This window comes from Eptatretus burgeri, chromosome 17 (assembly GCF_056783735.1).
Source record: "Eptatretus burgeri isolate ZD-2024b chromosome 17, Ebu_testis_v1, whole genome shotgun sequence".
Taxonomy (NCBI): Eukaryota; Metazoa; Chordata; class Myxini; order Myxiniformes; family Myxinidae; genus Eptatretus; species Eptatretus burgeri.
In genome coordinates this window covers 7,272,119-7,288,995 of record NC_140977.1, presented here as the reverse complement: position 1 = coordinate 7,288,995, position 16,877 = coordinate 7,272,119, and the positions used below count along the sequence as shown (strand labels likewise).

The 16,877-nt window shown below is 47.7% G+C and overlaps 2 protein-coding genes across 5 annotated transcripts in view; one reads left to right on the top strand and one right to left on the bottom strand.

The window, feature by feature from the left end:
- Positions 1–16,877, top strand: part of LOC147009194 (uncharacterized) — a 53,102-nt gene that overhangs the window by 16,113 nt on the left and 20,112 nt on the right. The gene's annotated exons all lie outside the window — the stretch shown is intronic.
- On the bottom strand, positions 3,873–8,411 carry LRRC32 (leucine rich repeat containing 32). Of its 2 annotated transcripts, XM_085860989.1 has the most exons (3): positions 8,119–8,411; positions 7,851–7,989; positions 3,873–6,804 (listed from the first exon to the last, which is right to left on the bottom strand). In XM_085860989.1, the coding sequence occupies exons 2-3, from the start codon at positions 7,974–7,976 to the stop codon at positions 4,780–4,782; spliced, it is 2,151 nt and encodes a 716-aa protein (XP_085717115.1). In that variant the 5' UTR covers positions 7,977–7,989; positions 8,119–8,411; the 3' UTR covers positions 3,873–4,779. The 2 variants fall into 2 exon arrangements, with proteins under 2 accessions (XP_085717115.1, XP_085717114.1); XM_085860988.1 differs by having other exon boundaries at positions 7,851–8,410.

Sequence of the window (16,877 nt, the reverse complement as noted above, 5' to 3'; positions counted from 1 at the left end):
GTTCCGCTGCATGGAAGTCGAGGCTCGTCGAAGAGCCCGACGACGGTAACACCAAAGACTTGAAAGTGGTATGAGCTGCTTCCTATGTTAGCAATCGTATCTACAATCTACTCAGGCTGCATGGACCGAATGGCCTCCTGGCATGTTGAACTCCTTCCTTGTATGAGATGTCAATAATGAGGAATGGCTGAGAATGCGGATGCGGCAAGACGAGCTGCGTAGTCGTTGGTGACCGCGAGGCCCCTGGCCTGTCTGTGGTGGGAGAGGAGTAGACCCTACACTTAAGCCTCTTGTTTTGTGACTTCAATCACCACCAGGGCATTGGATTCCACTGCTTCCAGGGGGTCCTCATGAGATCTCGATGCACTGACCCACAGACGAGAGCCTGGTTCCATGGCACTGCGGAAGCGCTTAGGAGCTGAGAGCAGCCAAGGAAAGACATGTCCACTGGGAATTCCAAGATGCTTCCATATATGAGTGGCTCGGGAAAGGTCACAGCAAATTGTTTATCCAAGGAGCTCCAAAGACTACACTTCTGCCAGGTTGAGGTTGAATGCAGAATTCATTCGGAGAGTTAGCGAGCGGGCTTTACGTAGAGACAGAGTTAATGATGTGGGATTTGGAGGGAATGAATAACATCGTCTAGCGATTGACCAGCCTCAAATTTCTTCCTGACGGGCAGACGAGCAAGCAGCCGGGGGCCTGCTCGTCATTCGTGTGAGGCACCGTCTCTCTCTCATATCTGGGGCCGACTCGTCATTTGTGTGAGGCAACGTCTAGCACAAAGTAGTCATCGGCAAGGTGAAACGGACGATTTTCTCGAGAGGCCAAAACCAGGAATGGGATACATCCCCGGATACTTCATTGAGGATCACCAGCCTCTGAGGATAGGGTGGGATATCAGATGCCTTTGAGGGCGACCCTTTGCTTTCTTGTGCAAACTGTGCAGTTGAGAGGATTCCAGCTTCTGTTGGCAGTTAAAGACCTCGCCTGGATTCCAGACGGTGTCAAATGCTCTCTGAGACTGCCTTGACCCCTAGATTGAGGAGAACGTCTCGGGTGCACTGGCCAGCATGGAAACCAAATCGATGATCCTATTTTTAAAGAGTTTGAGAAGAGATAGGCTTTGAGGTCTTCTGAGATTATAGATTCCGTTTCCTTGTTGATTATTGGAAGATGACTATAAAACCAGTCTGTCCTGTCCTTCAGAGGGTCTATCTCGGTGTCCTTCTCGTAGATGGAAACTGCATCGGCCAGCTTACATAGTAAGGGGAGGCGACCCTCCAACAAGAGTCCGTGGAAGAGTAGTGAAAGAGGAGCAGCCTGGCTCAGACGCTCCTTTATTGGTGAGAAGCTCACTCGCTTCAAAAATGAGGAAAAAAAAACCAAATAGAGAAAACTTGAGGAAGGTGGGGAGAAGAGGGGGAAGTACAGTAAAAGGGGTTTAAAAAGGCCACCTCCATTATTGTGCGTATGGTAATACGTAGATGGTGTTATAAATTTGTTTATGACCGTACAGTGAGGGTTTACAACCGAGCCTCACGTAATGAATCCCAGGTTCGTACGAAGCGAGGGGAAAGTTTATTCAAGCAAAACGTGTCCAACATCCATGGGGAGTTGAACTGGCCTTCCAAACCGGATGCCCTCGCTAAAGAATATTGTTGGCGTTTCCATCAACGGGTTTCCTGCAATAATGAATCAGCGACGTCGTGGAAGAAGCAAGTCACTCTCCCTAACCCCTCCTCTCTCACCACCAGGCCTGTAACAATGGCTGCCGCAGTCCCCCCATTGTGGCCAGCACATTTTATTTTGGAAAGATGGGGAACACTGGGGAGTGTCGGTGCGATCTTGGACACGATAACACTCCTTCCGTGAGCTCCGAAGCGTGCTCAATATCCGGGCACATCGCATGGCTGTCGGCATCAACCGTGTCATGACCCCGGTCTTAATGACCAGGCTTGCTGCAACCCTGTTAGAGTTGTAAGAGTGACCGGGTGGGAATTATTTGGCGCAATATGTATCCGAATGACCAATCCCGCTGTGGAGATCGAGTCAACAATTGGTGCGAGAATGAAACGGGTTACGGACCCACAACAAGGACCGGTTATGCCCGCAACAAGGACCGGTTATGCGAAACACGAACGAGAAGTCTAATTCACAATTAATTATATTTCAGCCATTTTGGATTTAAATGGATTTGAATTTAAACTCCCAAAATGAATGAAAGCAATCCCATGCAGATGCCAGAATGAATTTCAAGAAAGTGTTGAAGTTACAAACCTTAAGCACACAACACAAGCACGTATACGACACAAAGGGAAAGGAGGGCGATATTAGACCTCGGTGTTGTATGTGACACATACAGTCATGGCTCATGGAACAGCGAGTCCACTGAACAGACAACAGGAACAGTTGAGAGAAAGAGGTTAGAAACACCGACGGCTGAGTTGAAGGCCAACACAGGGGGATGCAGACAAAGAATGGGGGCAGGAAAGGACAGATGGTGTGGACAAGATGGATACAGAAGGAAACTCTCAGGAGAGAAAAACTGAAAATTTTGGAGGCGGAGCGATTGGGGTGCGGTTAATAATGTTCAAAAAGATCATGGTTTTTGGATTGTGGATGATCCCAGATGGTGGTGAACCGCTTTCTTGAAGACCTTGAGGGAAGGAGATTGAAGAGGATGTTGATTTCACAGGTTGGAGAAAAGATGAACGAATGAGTGGAGGTGAGCAGTGATCCTGGATTGAGGTAGTTTCACCAGAATGGGGTTGATGGACCATGTGAGCCCTGCAGAAACCTGGGGGGGGGGGACAAAGCACAGAAAGAGCAGAGTGTGCAAGACCAGAAAGGAGGCGGGAGAACACAGACCACTGACCTTTCTGTGATGGAAAAGCGATAGACCCAGAGACTCATCTTCATCGCGGGAGATTCCGATTATCGACATCGCGGGAGGCCAGGATGTTTTGTGTTATTACCCCATGCACGGTTCATTCTGTCTGTCCTTCTGTCTACAGACGTCAGCTTTTAATGGAACAACAATTTCATTTCAATTGAGTGTTTTATTTTGAACACGAATTGGAAAACGAACTTGCAGTTTCACACGACTTTGGCTCTGAATTTGTCCCGATCGCACATGCGCAGAGAGCAGTGAGATGACTTCTTTACTGTTGGCCTGTCGAGCAGTGAAACAAAATTGAAAATCATTCCAAACAGGAAACACCGTTTTTTTCATGACGTCATAAAGGACATAAACGAGCACAAAGAACTAATATAACGTGTTAGATAAGGTGGTGGATAAGATGCTGCATTAAGTAAACTTCCGGAATGAATTTTTTTTTTCTTCAACCTTTAAAATATTTATTTCATTCTCCACAAATCACCTTCTTTGCACTTTCACAACCCCTTCCATTTAGCAGCACTTGGAAAAAATATTACGGCATTTTACATAATCTCGACCAATCAAAGTTGCCGCTCGTAGACCTCGTTTCTCAAGACAGCGCGGGGTAGTGTGTCCTATGAACCCTGTCGTCATGGTTTCACTGTTTTCTTACTCTCCATCATCATCATCTTCCACCCGATTCATCTCATAAGCACCGAATGGTGCATGATTGCTCGGATGGTCATGTACCATGCTCTATATAGAGTGTAGGTAATGCGGAGGCAGTTTCTTGGTGAGGGTTATGTTCCTCGACGGGTCGCCACTCCGATGCAGTCGACTCAACTGAGTGTGCAGGCGTTTGGAATATGTTCAGGGTGTGTGAGATAACTCATTAACTCTTCATAAAAGGATACCATGTGATCTTTGAGATCCACCACCGAACATTAGCAGACGGAACGCTCGGTTTAACGTCTGCCGCAAACCAAACAACTTGTTTTACATCAGAAATATACTTTATTTGGAAAAAAGAGTGTGCAAGTATATGTACATTAAATTAACGCATTTTGGAGAAAACCAAACTCACGAAGATTCAAGGAAATCAACTTCCCCGCAACATCCCACACCCCCACCCTCGTAGTGCACATAGTGTCAGGAAGTTTAGTCATGGTCTTCAGGTTCAATAATAAACTTCACCAAATGCCATATAACCCCCAACTCTAGCCATTCGGTGTTTGCCTGCCCATATATATATATATATATATATATATATATATATATATATATATATATATATATATATATATATATATATATATATATATATATATATATATATATATATATATATATATATATATCCGTAGTTGGCACACGTTATGCACCAGTGCCATTGGGTCAATGGTCGATTGGACCTTGGCGCATCCACATGACATACTCGAGCTGGAAAGGAGAGAGAGCAGGCACCTGTTTATTATAGGTACGCATGAGGGAGGCCAAAACCGAGGAAAAATTATAATTGGCAAAGAGGAAGAGGGGCGACGATGACAAAAGGGGAGGGCAAGGGAGTTTGGGGAGAAAGGAAAGAATGTTGGCAGGAGAAAGGAGTGTGCAGGGGGGTGGGAATATGGGGGAAGGAGTCAAAAATTCCTTCATGTTCCATAGGTTATAATAAATAGATGATCCCAACTATCAAATACGGTCTTGGTTTTGTTTTGTTTTTCTTGCGAATTTCTTCAAAAACAACAACGTTTTTTATCCTTCATTGAACGACAGATAAATAGTGTGAGAGAGCTTATGCACACAAAACCATGGAATAACAGCAATGGTCACTTCCACTACTCGCGAGGGAAACTGTCCTTCGCTTTTCAACCCCTCACGTAGCAATGGTGGATCACAGGTCAGCGTCCAAAGGTATCGGTGAGCAGCGAATGCAAGCCTATGGGTCGGCTGCTCAGCACCGCGACTCCGAGTCCGACGCACAGTACACACAGGGACACCAAGGTGAGCACGGCCAGGTGTCCTCCCTTTGGGAGAGTCTCGTCCTGCGGCGCGTCCCCTCTGTGTGGACAACCCACTGCCCCGTGCTTGAACGGAAACGACATGGGCTCTCCCACTGGACCTTTGCACGTAGCCGAACCACGATCGGTGACGTTGATCTTGCGATTCTGGAGCACGTCGACCCATGCGAGGAGGCAACAGTTGAATGAGTTTCCTCCGATCTTGACGCTCAAGAGGCTGCGAGTGAGCTCGTTGAGCGGCGCAGTAGGAAAGTCGACTAGCGCGTTCTGACTCACGTCCAGGTACTGCACAGATGTGCGGAACACTGAAGGGGGGACACTGCGCAAAGCATTCGCTGAAAGGTCAAGGCTCCACAACTTGCGGAACGCTGCAAAGTCTAAGCTATTGTGCCAATGTGAAGACACGGTGGTGTGGCGTAGCACGAGTGAGGATAAAGAATGCTGCAGGCTATGGAACGCGCCGTTCATTGGCTGCAGCTTTGCGTTTTCAGACAGGTCCAGGTGCACTAAGGATGTGCCCCGGAAGGCGTCCGTGGGAATCTGTCCTAAGCTGCAGTTGCTCAGGTCCAGCGTTCGCAAGTTTGGGGAGTCGAATACGGAGATGCACGCGGAATGCTCCGGTCGCAAGAAGAAGCGCGCCGTGCCGCGCGGCTCTCCATGCGGGGAACACAGAGTCCCGACAGGGTTGTGACTCAAGTCGAGGGTGCGCAGGCTGGATAACGAGTGCAAGAAAGACTGCGGAAAGCGATTAACAAAGTTCATACTCAGGTTGAGCTGTCGTAGCGCATCGAGGCCGGTGAGGTCGACGTTGTGCAGCAAATTTCTCGACAGATCGAGAGACACGAGCGACGGTGGCCTCGGGTGCTGCGGATCGAGTGCGGAAGGAGCAGACACGTTTTCTAAACAGTTGTCGCTCAGGTCAAGTTTCTTGAGGGAAGGAAAGTCATCAAGGAAACCATCAGGTAGGGAAGTTACAGCATTGCGGCTGAGATTGAGTGTAAGCAGCGAGGAGAGGTTGGCCCCCAGGGTGGCGGAGATGATGACTGCTTGAACATTGTGAAGAACCCGGTACTCCATTGGCCCGTCTCCATTCTCCTGCGTGGCCTTGCGAGCTATCGGAGCATACGCATGTCGGCGCGACGTCTTCAGTGTGATGTAATTGCATGCCAGGTCCAGGTGTTGCAGGGCACTAAGACCGTGCAGCCCTGGGAAAAATAAGATGTTGTTATGGGACAGATCAAGCGTGCGCAACATGAACGGTCCTGCACTGTGATCGCTCTGGAAGCGCTCGAGATTGTTGCTGCTTGCGTTGAGCACGACAAGGCGCGTCAAGTTGAACTGAGTGAGGCAGTGCAGGGAATTGTAGGCCAGGTTGAGTACACTCAGGTACGGTATGACAGAGAAAGTTCCTTCCTTGATCTCAAAGAGCAGATTCCTCTCCAGGTGCAGCTCGCGGAGTCCCGGCGTGCCACGGAACGTGTCTGAGGATAGGCGCAGGATCATGTTACCGCTGAGGTGCAATATTTCTAAGGAGGAGAGGGGCTCCAGGAAGCGGGCGACGGCCTCTTCGTCCAGATCGTTGTACGACAAATCGAGGCGCTGGAGCGACCGGAGGGACCGGGTGAAAGCACGTGCGTTTGAGGTGGCGTGCTCTGCCGAGCCCACGTGGTTACGTGCCAGGTCAAGCACGCGCAGCGCCCAAGAGGAGCCGAACGTCCCCTCCTCGAGGCGATCGAGCTCGTTGCCGTGCACGTCCAGCGTCACGAGCTGAGAGTAGCCGACGAGGGTTTCCGTGGACATCTCCGAAATACGATTCTCCGACGCGTCCAGGTGCAGTGTGTCCGCAGGAAGCGTGTCCGGTACCCCGTAGAGGTCTCTCCTGCTGCACGTCGCTCGGCGGAGAGTCTGCGTTCGGAAAAACCAACAATGATATCACAATTATTCCTGCATTGTGCATTGCGAGCGTACGTATGGCTTTCATTGTGGACATTTCATGTGCAGTGCATAGGGGGCGACATGAGTAACCGGACCTTGATTTATCTCAGATGTGCAGGAAATTGTAGGAGGGTGGCAACGATGTCAACTACCTCCGCAAGCATCGTTTCACGCTCTGCCTCATGTCAGAACGAAGCACATGTTCCAAACTCTGCCAACAGCTTGCCCAGTCATTAAAACGAAGCGATTATTTGTCTGATGGTGCACGGAGCAATGCGGATGAGCACCATGTTCATAGCACGGGCAGATTGGACAGCCGGCTTCAGGGTAATCTATGAAGCATTACGTAAGCAAATATGGCGGAGCTTTTGACCTCCCACGTGACGCGCTCTCCCTTCCTTCCTCTTCCCACATTCCTTTCATCCTCGTTTTCCCCGATTCGGTCTCCAGTGTGAGCATACGTACGTAATAAATAGACGGGCCCCCCCGACGTTCCCTCGGAATGAAGGTGCCCTCGTTTACTTATTAGGTACGTGGTTAATTCGGACGCTGGTGATGTCCTCGGTGAACACATTTCGTTGTACAGTATATTATACAAATGGCATCATCGCATTATAATTGTGGGAAATGGTTCAGACGGTGACTACCGACCGAGTACCGACATGGTGACGAGGAATACCCGAGTCCGACCAAGGGGCCAACGAAAGCCGAGCTGTTGTCCGGCCTGGGTTCGATTCCCGACCAGACGACATCTCGACCGTCCGATTGTCGGAACTCGAACCCAACCGGAACTCCAACGGTCTAACGAACTCAACCTCGGGTCCAGAGATGCATCAAATGAGAAGGTAACGGACCTGTGCGTTTAGGGGACCGCGTGATGTCTATCCACATATTACGTATGAGAATGATTGCTGCTCTCAAAGACCTTTCGCGGAACCGGGGAATTCTCCGGTGGTCGAACTCGAACGGGTTCGTCCGAGTCCAGTGTGTGTCGACCATTTGATGTTGATACTCACGATGGAGCAGCCGCTGGAGTGCAGTGTCATCCTGGTGATCCGGTTGTCACCTTCTTTCGGCCGGAAGGTCGCCCTGGACCGACATTGCAGCGACCAAAACAGCGCCGAGATGAGGACGAGTCGCATGTTGCAGCGAAGCCTGCGAGGTGGCCAAGACCGGGGATGGGTGTTCGGGGTGACCCGCGGTCCAGGCTTCGGCGACGATGGCCGTGCACGTGGCGCGCTTTACAATTTGGCGCGAAAACGCTCGTGCGGCCAAAGTACTTACGGGCGACGAGACTCAGAGGGTAATGGAGACCCCCCCCCCTCCTGAATTAGCGCCTGGACCCCTCTGGGTCGTCTCTCACATTATGTACTCGCTCAATTCTTGCCCAGGGTTCCCGAACACTGCGTCTTTCTTCTCTTTTCTTCTTCAGCCCTTCCCTTGTATCCTTCCCTTGGTCTTTACGCACGCAGACCTCTTCGCCAGGGTCTCCTTGCCGTTTTCAATGATACTTTGTGGACCCAATCACCGTACATCTTCCACTGCCGGCGCGCAGCCCTCTTTTCCGTTCGTTATTTAAAGCCAGCCACGAATGACGTCACGAGAGGCGTGGCTTCATCGGTTTTTTTCCCACGGCAAACGCTTGTCGATTCAGCTGTCCGCACTGGGTTCGATTCCAGACAAAACTGTAAACTGTCACTCTGGTGCGTCACATCGGCGAGTTCGCCTATGTTCGTCACATAGGGGACCACGATACTCGGATTCATTTCATATGGAACCTGTGGCTGCTGGTTTTAGGCCTCGTTGCTGGGCTGTGCAGCTGATTCAGTGCCCCCCCGATAGGTTAGGGCCGGAATTCGTAATGTCTTCATGACTGTGCCTCTTCGTAACGTCATTCACAATTTGTTGAGGGAGCCGGCGATAGCTCGCCTACAATTCGTGAAGGACACCGCAGCGTCTTTAACGTCCACCAACTGATGCTGGTGGACGGAATGCACGTTTAAGGTCCATCCAAAGGACGGCACACTCACATTGATTCACCCAGCCTGTGCAACACCAGGATGACAGTTTATAGCTGGGCTGGGAATCTTACCAGGAGCCTTTCAATCTTGCCAGAAGTCAGTCACATCGCACCCAGACTCCACACACAGAGCAATCAGCATAACAGCTAACGAACGAACGGATAACCAGCGGTGTGTTTTATACACGGTTCCTATAGAAAGTGTACACGACCTTTCAAATTTTTCACCTTTTGTTGCCTTATAACCTCGAATTAAATTCCATAAAAACAGACTTTTTCCACCTTTATTTACACATGGTAACCCACAAATTAAACAAATTTCATAACATTAATTAAAAATACAAAACTAGAATATCCTGGTTGGATAAGTGTCCATCCCCCCTTGTCATCGCAATTGTAAATTATCTCAGGTGTAACTAATCACCTTCAAAATCACACACCAAGTTAATTGGTCTCCACCTGTGTTAAATTGTAATGATTCTGATGATTTCAGAATAAAATCAGCTGTTCCTGTAGGTTTCCTCTGCTGGGTCGTGCATTTAACAGCAAAGACAACCATGAGCACCAAGGAGCTTTCTAAAGACCTCTGGAATAAAGTTGTGGAAAGGCACAGATTAGGGGATGGGTATAAAAATATTTCAAAGGTCTTGAATAACCCTTGGAGCAGAGTCATGACAATCATTAAGAAGTGGAAGACGTGTGGTATCACCAAGACCCTCCCAATATCAGGCTGTCCCTTCAAACTGGATGACCAAGCAAAGAGGACACTGATCAGACACCAAAAGGTTATGGCAACTTTGAAAGAGCGACACGCCTTTACGGCAAAGACTGGTCACTGTGTGCATGTGACAACAATATCCCAAGCACTCCACAAGTCTGGCCTGGACAGTAGGGTGGCAAGAAGGATGCCATTACTCAAAATTCCCACCTTGAGTCCCATTTGAGGTATGCAAAAACCACTCCGGAGATTCTGAAGCCACGTGGCAAAAAGTTTTGTGGACTGACGAAACCAAGATGGAACTTTTTGACCAAAATGCAAAACGTTACGTTTGACGCAAACCCAACACAGCACATCACCCAAACAACACCATCCCCACTGTGGAGCATGGTGGTGGCAGCATCATGTTGTGGGGATGTTTCTCATCAGCATGGACTGAGGCACTTGTCAGGATCGAAGGGACAATGAATGGATGGAGCAAAATAAAGAAAAATCCCAGAGGAAAACCTGCTGCCCGCTGCAAGAAAGCTGAAATTGGGACGGAAGTTCACCTTTCAGCATGACAACGACCCGAAACACACAGCCAAAGTTACACTGGAGTGGATAAGGAACAAAAAGATAAATATCCCCAAGTGGCTCAGTCAGAGCCACGACCGAAATCCAATCGAAAATCTGTGGCATGACTTGAAGATTGCTGTCCATCAACGTTCCACACGCAACTTGACTGAGCTTGAACAGGTTTGCACAGGAGAATGGGTAAATATTGCCCAATCAAGGTGTGTAAAGTTGGTGGAAACCTATCCCAACACACTCACAGCTTGTTATCAAAGGTGCTTCCACCAAGTATTAACTCAGTGTGGGGGGGGGGGTGGACACTTATCCAACCAAGATATTCTCGTTTTGTATTTTTAATAAATATTCTGAAATATCTAGAATTTGTTTTTCACTTGGAAGTTGTGGGTTATGACGTGAAAATAAAGGTGGAAAAAGTCTGATTTAATGGAATTTAATTCTTGGTTAAAAGGCAACAAAAGGTGAAAAATTTGAAAAGGGGGTGTACGCTTTCTTTAGACAAAGTATATATTGTAAATGAATAGAAAATAAAAAATAATTAATTTTTTTTTTAAAGCAAAGACTTGCGGTTGGGAGCGAAATCCAATGAAATAATATTGACTTCTCCAACCTTTAATGAGCAAACAATTACTCGACGTTTTGATCAGCAACACGAAACAACTGTGCATCCACTGACCTCTCTCTCAAGATCGAATCCACTGACCATATACCATTATACATATGTAATAAATAGATGGCACTGATTGACACGTCAACTTTTACAAAATGTCCGAATTTGTTCCAAACTTGTGAAATCAGTGGTGTGTCGCCCCCTGGTGCTCACTTGGTCGTCCATCCCATTATCCTGGAGGGTTTGGAGTTGCATTCCGGATGGTTTGCTCTCCTCTTCATCATGGCAATCAGGGAAATAATTTGGAATCTGGCCACAATACCGGCACACAATGGCCTTCTCTTTCGAAAAGATACCATGGGATCGTAAGTGGGTCATCAGGACTGGAATCTGAGATATCGATCTTCCTACATGAAGGAAGAGTCATTCAAACCCGACGTGGGATGATGACGTACACGGTCCGAACTCGACGTGGGATGATGACGTACACGGTCCGAACCCGACGTGGGACGATGACGTGCACGGTCCGAACCCGATGTGGGACTATGACGTGCACTGTCTGAACCCGACGTGTGACTATGACGTGCACGGTCTGAACCCGACGTGGGACGATGATGTGCACGGTCCGAACCCGACGTGGGACTATGACGTGCACGGTCCGAACCCGACGTGGGACGATGATGTGCACGGTCCGAACCCGATGTGGGACTATGACGTGCACGGTCCGAACCCGATGTGGGACTATGACGTGCACTGTCTGAACCCGACGTGTGACTATGACGTGCACGGTCTGAACCCGACGTGGGACGGTGACGTGCACGGTCCGAACACTTCGTGGGATTGTGACGTGCACGGTCCGAACCCGACGTGTGACTTTGACGCGCACGGTCCGAACCTGACGTGTGATTGTGACGTGCACGGTCCGAACCCGACGTGTGACTTTGACGCGCACGGTCCGAACCTGACGTGTGATTGTGACGTGCACGGTCCGAACCCGACTTGGGACTATGACGTGCACGGTCTGAACCCGACGTGGGACGATGACGTGCACAATCCGAACCCGACGTGGGACTATGACGTGCACGGTCTGAACCCGACGTGGGACGATGACGTGCACAATCCGAACCCGACGTGGGACTATGACGTGCACGGTCTGAACCTGACGTGGGACTATGACGTGCACTGTCTGAACCCGGCGTGGGACGATGATGTGCATGGTCTGAACCCGATGTGGGACGGTGACGTGCACGGTCCGAACACTTCGTGGGATTGTGACGTGCACGGTCCGAACACTTCGTGGGATTGTGACGTGCACGGTCCGAACACTTCGTGGGATTGTGACGTGCACGGTCCGAACACTTCGTGGGATTGTGACGTGCACGGTCCGAACCCAACGTGCGATTGTGACGTGCACGGTCCGAACCCGACGTGTGACTGACGTGCATGGTCCGAACCCGACGTGGGACTATGACGTGCAATTGGCAAAGCATGACACAGGAACACGATGGTGTATTCACATTTATTTACATGTCTTTATTACATTCCGTTTGTGTGATTCTTCAAGCTTGAGCGAACCAGGTCACCTTGTTCGAGAATATGAGGTTTTTCATTGACCATATCAGCAACCTTTGACCCCTTCCCCCAACATATCAATAATCTATGAAACCCTCCCAATCCACCATTACACTTTTCATACTGTATATGTAGTCTTGTAATTGATTACGCAGAGTGGGATTTATAAAACATGTCATCCATTTTTCATGGACGTAAGTACACGTTCCAAACATGCTTCATTCTTTTCCTATCCTTTTTCTTAGGCCGACCTCCTCCTTAACCTCTTTCGTTTTTCTTCGCACACTCTCCTACCCTCCTTCCTATTTCTTATCATCTGCCCATCTCTTGCTGAACTTCATTTACCCTTCACACTCCATGCGTACGAAGTAAATAAATGGACTTAACCTAAAAAGTACAAAGGGTTTGACCATGCTGCTTGGACACCGAACACAATTCATAAACTGGAGAGTTCATAGAACCCGTTACCCGTGTAGTCTTGAGAAACAAGGACATAGGCGGGGTCCACGAGCGGCAAGTTTGATTGGTCAAGATGACGTAACACGACGTAATATTTTGTCCAAGTGCAGCTAAACGGGAGCGTTTTGAAAATGTCAAGAAGGAGATTTGTCTTCCACCATGTTCGTTTTCTAATTATATTTAAATAAAATAAATATTTTAAAGGTTGTAGAAGTTTTTATTTATTTTTTTTGTTTGGAGCTTTACTGCCATTGACGCAGCATCTTTTACACCACTTCATTTAATGCGTTACATTGGTTCTTCCTTCCTCTCGTTTGTGTCGTTTATGACATCATTAAAAAAGTAAATTTCCCGTTTGGAATGATTTTCAACTTTGTTTGACTGTGAGACAGGCAGACAGCCTAAAATATTATCTAACTCCTCTCAGGACAAATTCAGAGCCAAAGTACCGCTAAACTGCAAGTTGGTTTTCCGATTCGTGTTCAAAATAAAACATTCAATTGAAATGAAGTTGTCCCTCGATCATAAACTGATGGTTGTGGACAGACAGACAGACAGACAGAAGTGAACCAATTGCTTAACCCTGCTTTTCGTTTCACGCACGTGGGGTAACAACACGGGTAGACCAATCGACCAATCACCCAACCAATCAATCAACTTCTCAAAGTGCTGAACCCGCTGGTACAGTCCATTTGTATCGGCTGAAAAGTCCCTCAGTGATCGACATCATGACCCACAGGCCAAAAATAAATACATAGCAAATGCTAACACGGGCATTGTAAGGCAAACACACATTGGACCCGATACACTAACCCGGAAGGGAGGGGGGGGTCGATATCGATGTTTTTAACGACTTTGAAAAGTTTTGAACGTTTAAAATGTTTGCATACAGGTCGTTCCTCAGATCGAAAACAGTCAATGGGGATGACATGGGACACTAGGGCACAATGTACTAATCGGTTGAAACAAGCCCGTGCCAAGTGCACGAGACGGTGTGGCAGTAGAGGGTTTGAGGTGGTGTACGTTGAGAGTCCTCCTCCTCTGTCTCTCTGTACCTCGTGAGGTTCTTCGCCTCGAGTGACCCAGACCTTTCAGACCGGGGTTGCACCGGTGGGCCAAAGTCTTAAAGCCGATCCAGGTGCCTGGCTCAGTGAGGCAATTCCCTTCACTTCCCTGATGGGTGATGGGACGAGCATGTGCGTGGTGGGATGTGATGCCATAAATATCCGGAATGGACGCGAGTTCAAAGTCCACAAGCTGGCCTAAGACCGACAACATCTGGCGTCGCACATCCTTTTATCCTGGCCCTGAGGGTTGTGATGTGCAACAACCAGCTGGAGGAACGATGAGCCAAACCACAATCCGTTCCCTTATTTGTCATTCTCTGCTCAAATAGTTGTCTCCACCTCTTCCGGTCAGTCGCAGAGGACACAGCCTGTGCATATATATATATATATATATATATATATATATATATATATATATATATATATATATATATATATATATATATATATATATATATATATATATATATACATACACACTCACGTATAGATCTTCTATGAGCACTGGGGTACAAGGGGGGGGGGGGGAAGCATATGCATGAACAATTGGTTATTAATATTTCCACGTTGTTATATTTTAAACTTGTACATGTTGGAGAGCTATCAAAACATACTTAAGAGGTGAAAGTACTGCACAGGGATGCATTTTCTCGACACCGGCGGTTATTGAAGAGGTTGCAGCGTTCCGACCGAAGAGGCGAGAAATTGTTCCACAAGGGGAGTAAATTGAACTCGTGTGTGTGTGGAGATCATCGTGAAAGTGAAACAGGGCAATTATTCAGGCAAACAAGGAAAGATGGCTCCAGAGGAAGCTCGTGTCTTGAGGGATCTCCAGTGGACAATGCAATCAATCGTTGGAGTGCGTTGTTGTCCACGTATCGGACGTGTTTGGAGACCATAAGGTGCTACGAGAAGAGTCGTCCATGAAGAGCGAGTGCAGACGGACGAGTCAAGACGTCGGACCCTGACATGGTCTTCGTCCGGTGATGTTGGACTCGGTTCCAGGACTCGAGTCTTGAAAAAGGCTTGCCTTGAGGCCTGGTTGAGGCCGAGCCATGTTAAAGTTGCTCGACAAGCAACAACAGTTATGTCCTGTTGGGCGATCAGAGCAGACGATGCAAGTTTATGATCGCTGGATTATTCGAAGGAAACTTTGTGGACCCAGGACATCGGTATCGAAGAAATTCGTAGCAAACGCGTGAAAGAACTCGATGGTGTTCACAGAATACGTACCCACTCAGTCTTGAGAAGGACTTGGTCCGAACCAACTCTTGGCTGAATAAAGCACAATAAAGGCTGAAGCGATTACAAGCAAAAAGCAAAGATGAAGTCATCAGTAGGAAACTGGATATGACTCGACGTTTCAACTGCTACTCCTCTTCCCGAAAACTCATCCAAGTGCAGCCAACTGAGTCTTATTCAAAAAGGAAAAATATCAAAAAGAATCCATATTCAAAAAAACTAAATAACTCTGGCTTCCAGACCGTGCGTCCGATCAAGTTGAAATTTAAAACATATAGATATAGATATATATATATTCCCCATCACTACCAGATCATCGTTTTGAAGTTTCACGTCAATTGATGCAGTGGTTCAAGAGAGGGGATTTTAAAGATATTTTCCTTCAATCCAATATGGGTGCCAGACCATGTGACCTATCAATGATTTGTGAACACCCTGGTATCCCCAAGGCGTGTGAAGTTTCCCCTCGATCTGTCCAGCCATTCTGGAGAAGAAGTTTTTTTTAAAAAAGGTTTTAAGGTAAATCCAATATGGCTGCCAAACCATGTGACGTTTCATATCATAGTTGGAGAACTTTTTGTTCTTCATGGATACGCGGTCATACCGATAACGTTTTGCCTCAATCTTTAACGTATTTACATCTTGTAAAAAAAAAGATGTTAAAGATGTTAAAGATGTTGGAGTTTAATCGGTAGAGGTACAGGATAAAGGAGAGGAGGTGTGGGTAAAGGTTGGATTTTTGGAGTTTAATCGGTGGAGGTAGAGGATAAAGGAGAGGAGGTGTGAGGTTGGATTTTTGGAGTTTCATCGGTGGAGGTACAGGATAAAGGAGAGGAGGTGTGGGTAAAGGTTGGATTTTTGGAGTTTAATCGGTGGAGGTAGAGGATAAAGGAGAGGAGGTGTGAGGTTGGATTTTTGGAGTTTCATCGGTGGAGGTACAGGATAAAGGAGAGGGGGTGTGGGTAAAGGTTGGATTTTTGGAGTTTAATCGGTGGAGGTAGAGGATAAAGGAGAGGAGGTGTGAGGTTGGATTTTTGGAGTTTAATCGGTAGAGGTAGCTGATAAAGGAGAGAGGAGGTGTGAGAAAGGTTGGAGTTTTGGAGTTTTATCGGTGGAGGGAGAGGATAAAGGAGAGGAGGTGTGAGAAAGGTTGGATTATTGGAGTTTAATCGGTAGAGGTAGCGGATAAAGGAGAGAGGAGGTGTGAGAGATTGGATTTTTGGAGTTTAATCGGTAGAGGTAGCGGATAAAGGAGAGAGGAGGTGTGAGAAAGGTCGGACTTTTGGAGTTTAATCGGGAGAGGTAGAGGATAAAGGAGAGGAGGTGTGGATAAAGGTTGGATGTTTGGAGTTTAATCGGTAGAGGCAGCGGATAAAGGAGAGAGGAGGTGTGAGAAAGGTCGGATTTTTGGAGTTTAATCGGTGGAGGTGTTGATAACGATCGGATTTTTGGAGTTTAATCGGTGGAGGTCGAGGATAAAGGAGAGGTGTGAGAAAGGTTGGATTTTTGGAGTTTAATCGGTAGAGGTAGCTGATAAAGGAGAGAGGAGGTGTGAGAAAGGTCGGAGTTTTGGAGTTTTATCGGTGGAGGGAGAGGATAAAGGAGAGGAGGTGTGAGAAAGGTTGGATTATTGGAGTTTAATCGGTAGAGGTAGCGGATAAAGGAGAGAGGAGGTGTGAGAAAGGTTGGATTTTTGGAGTTTAATTGGTGGAGGTAGAGGATAAAGGAGAGGAGGTGTGGATGAAGGTCAGATTTTTGGAGTTTAATCGGTGGACGTTGAGG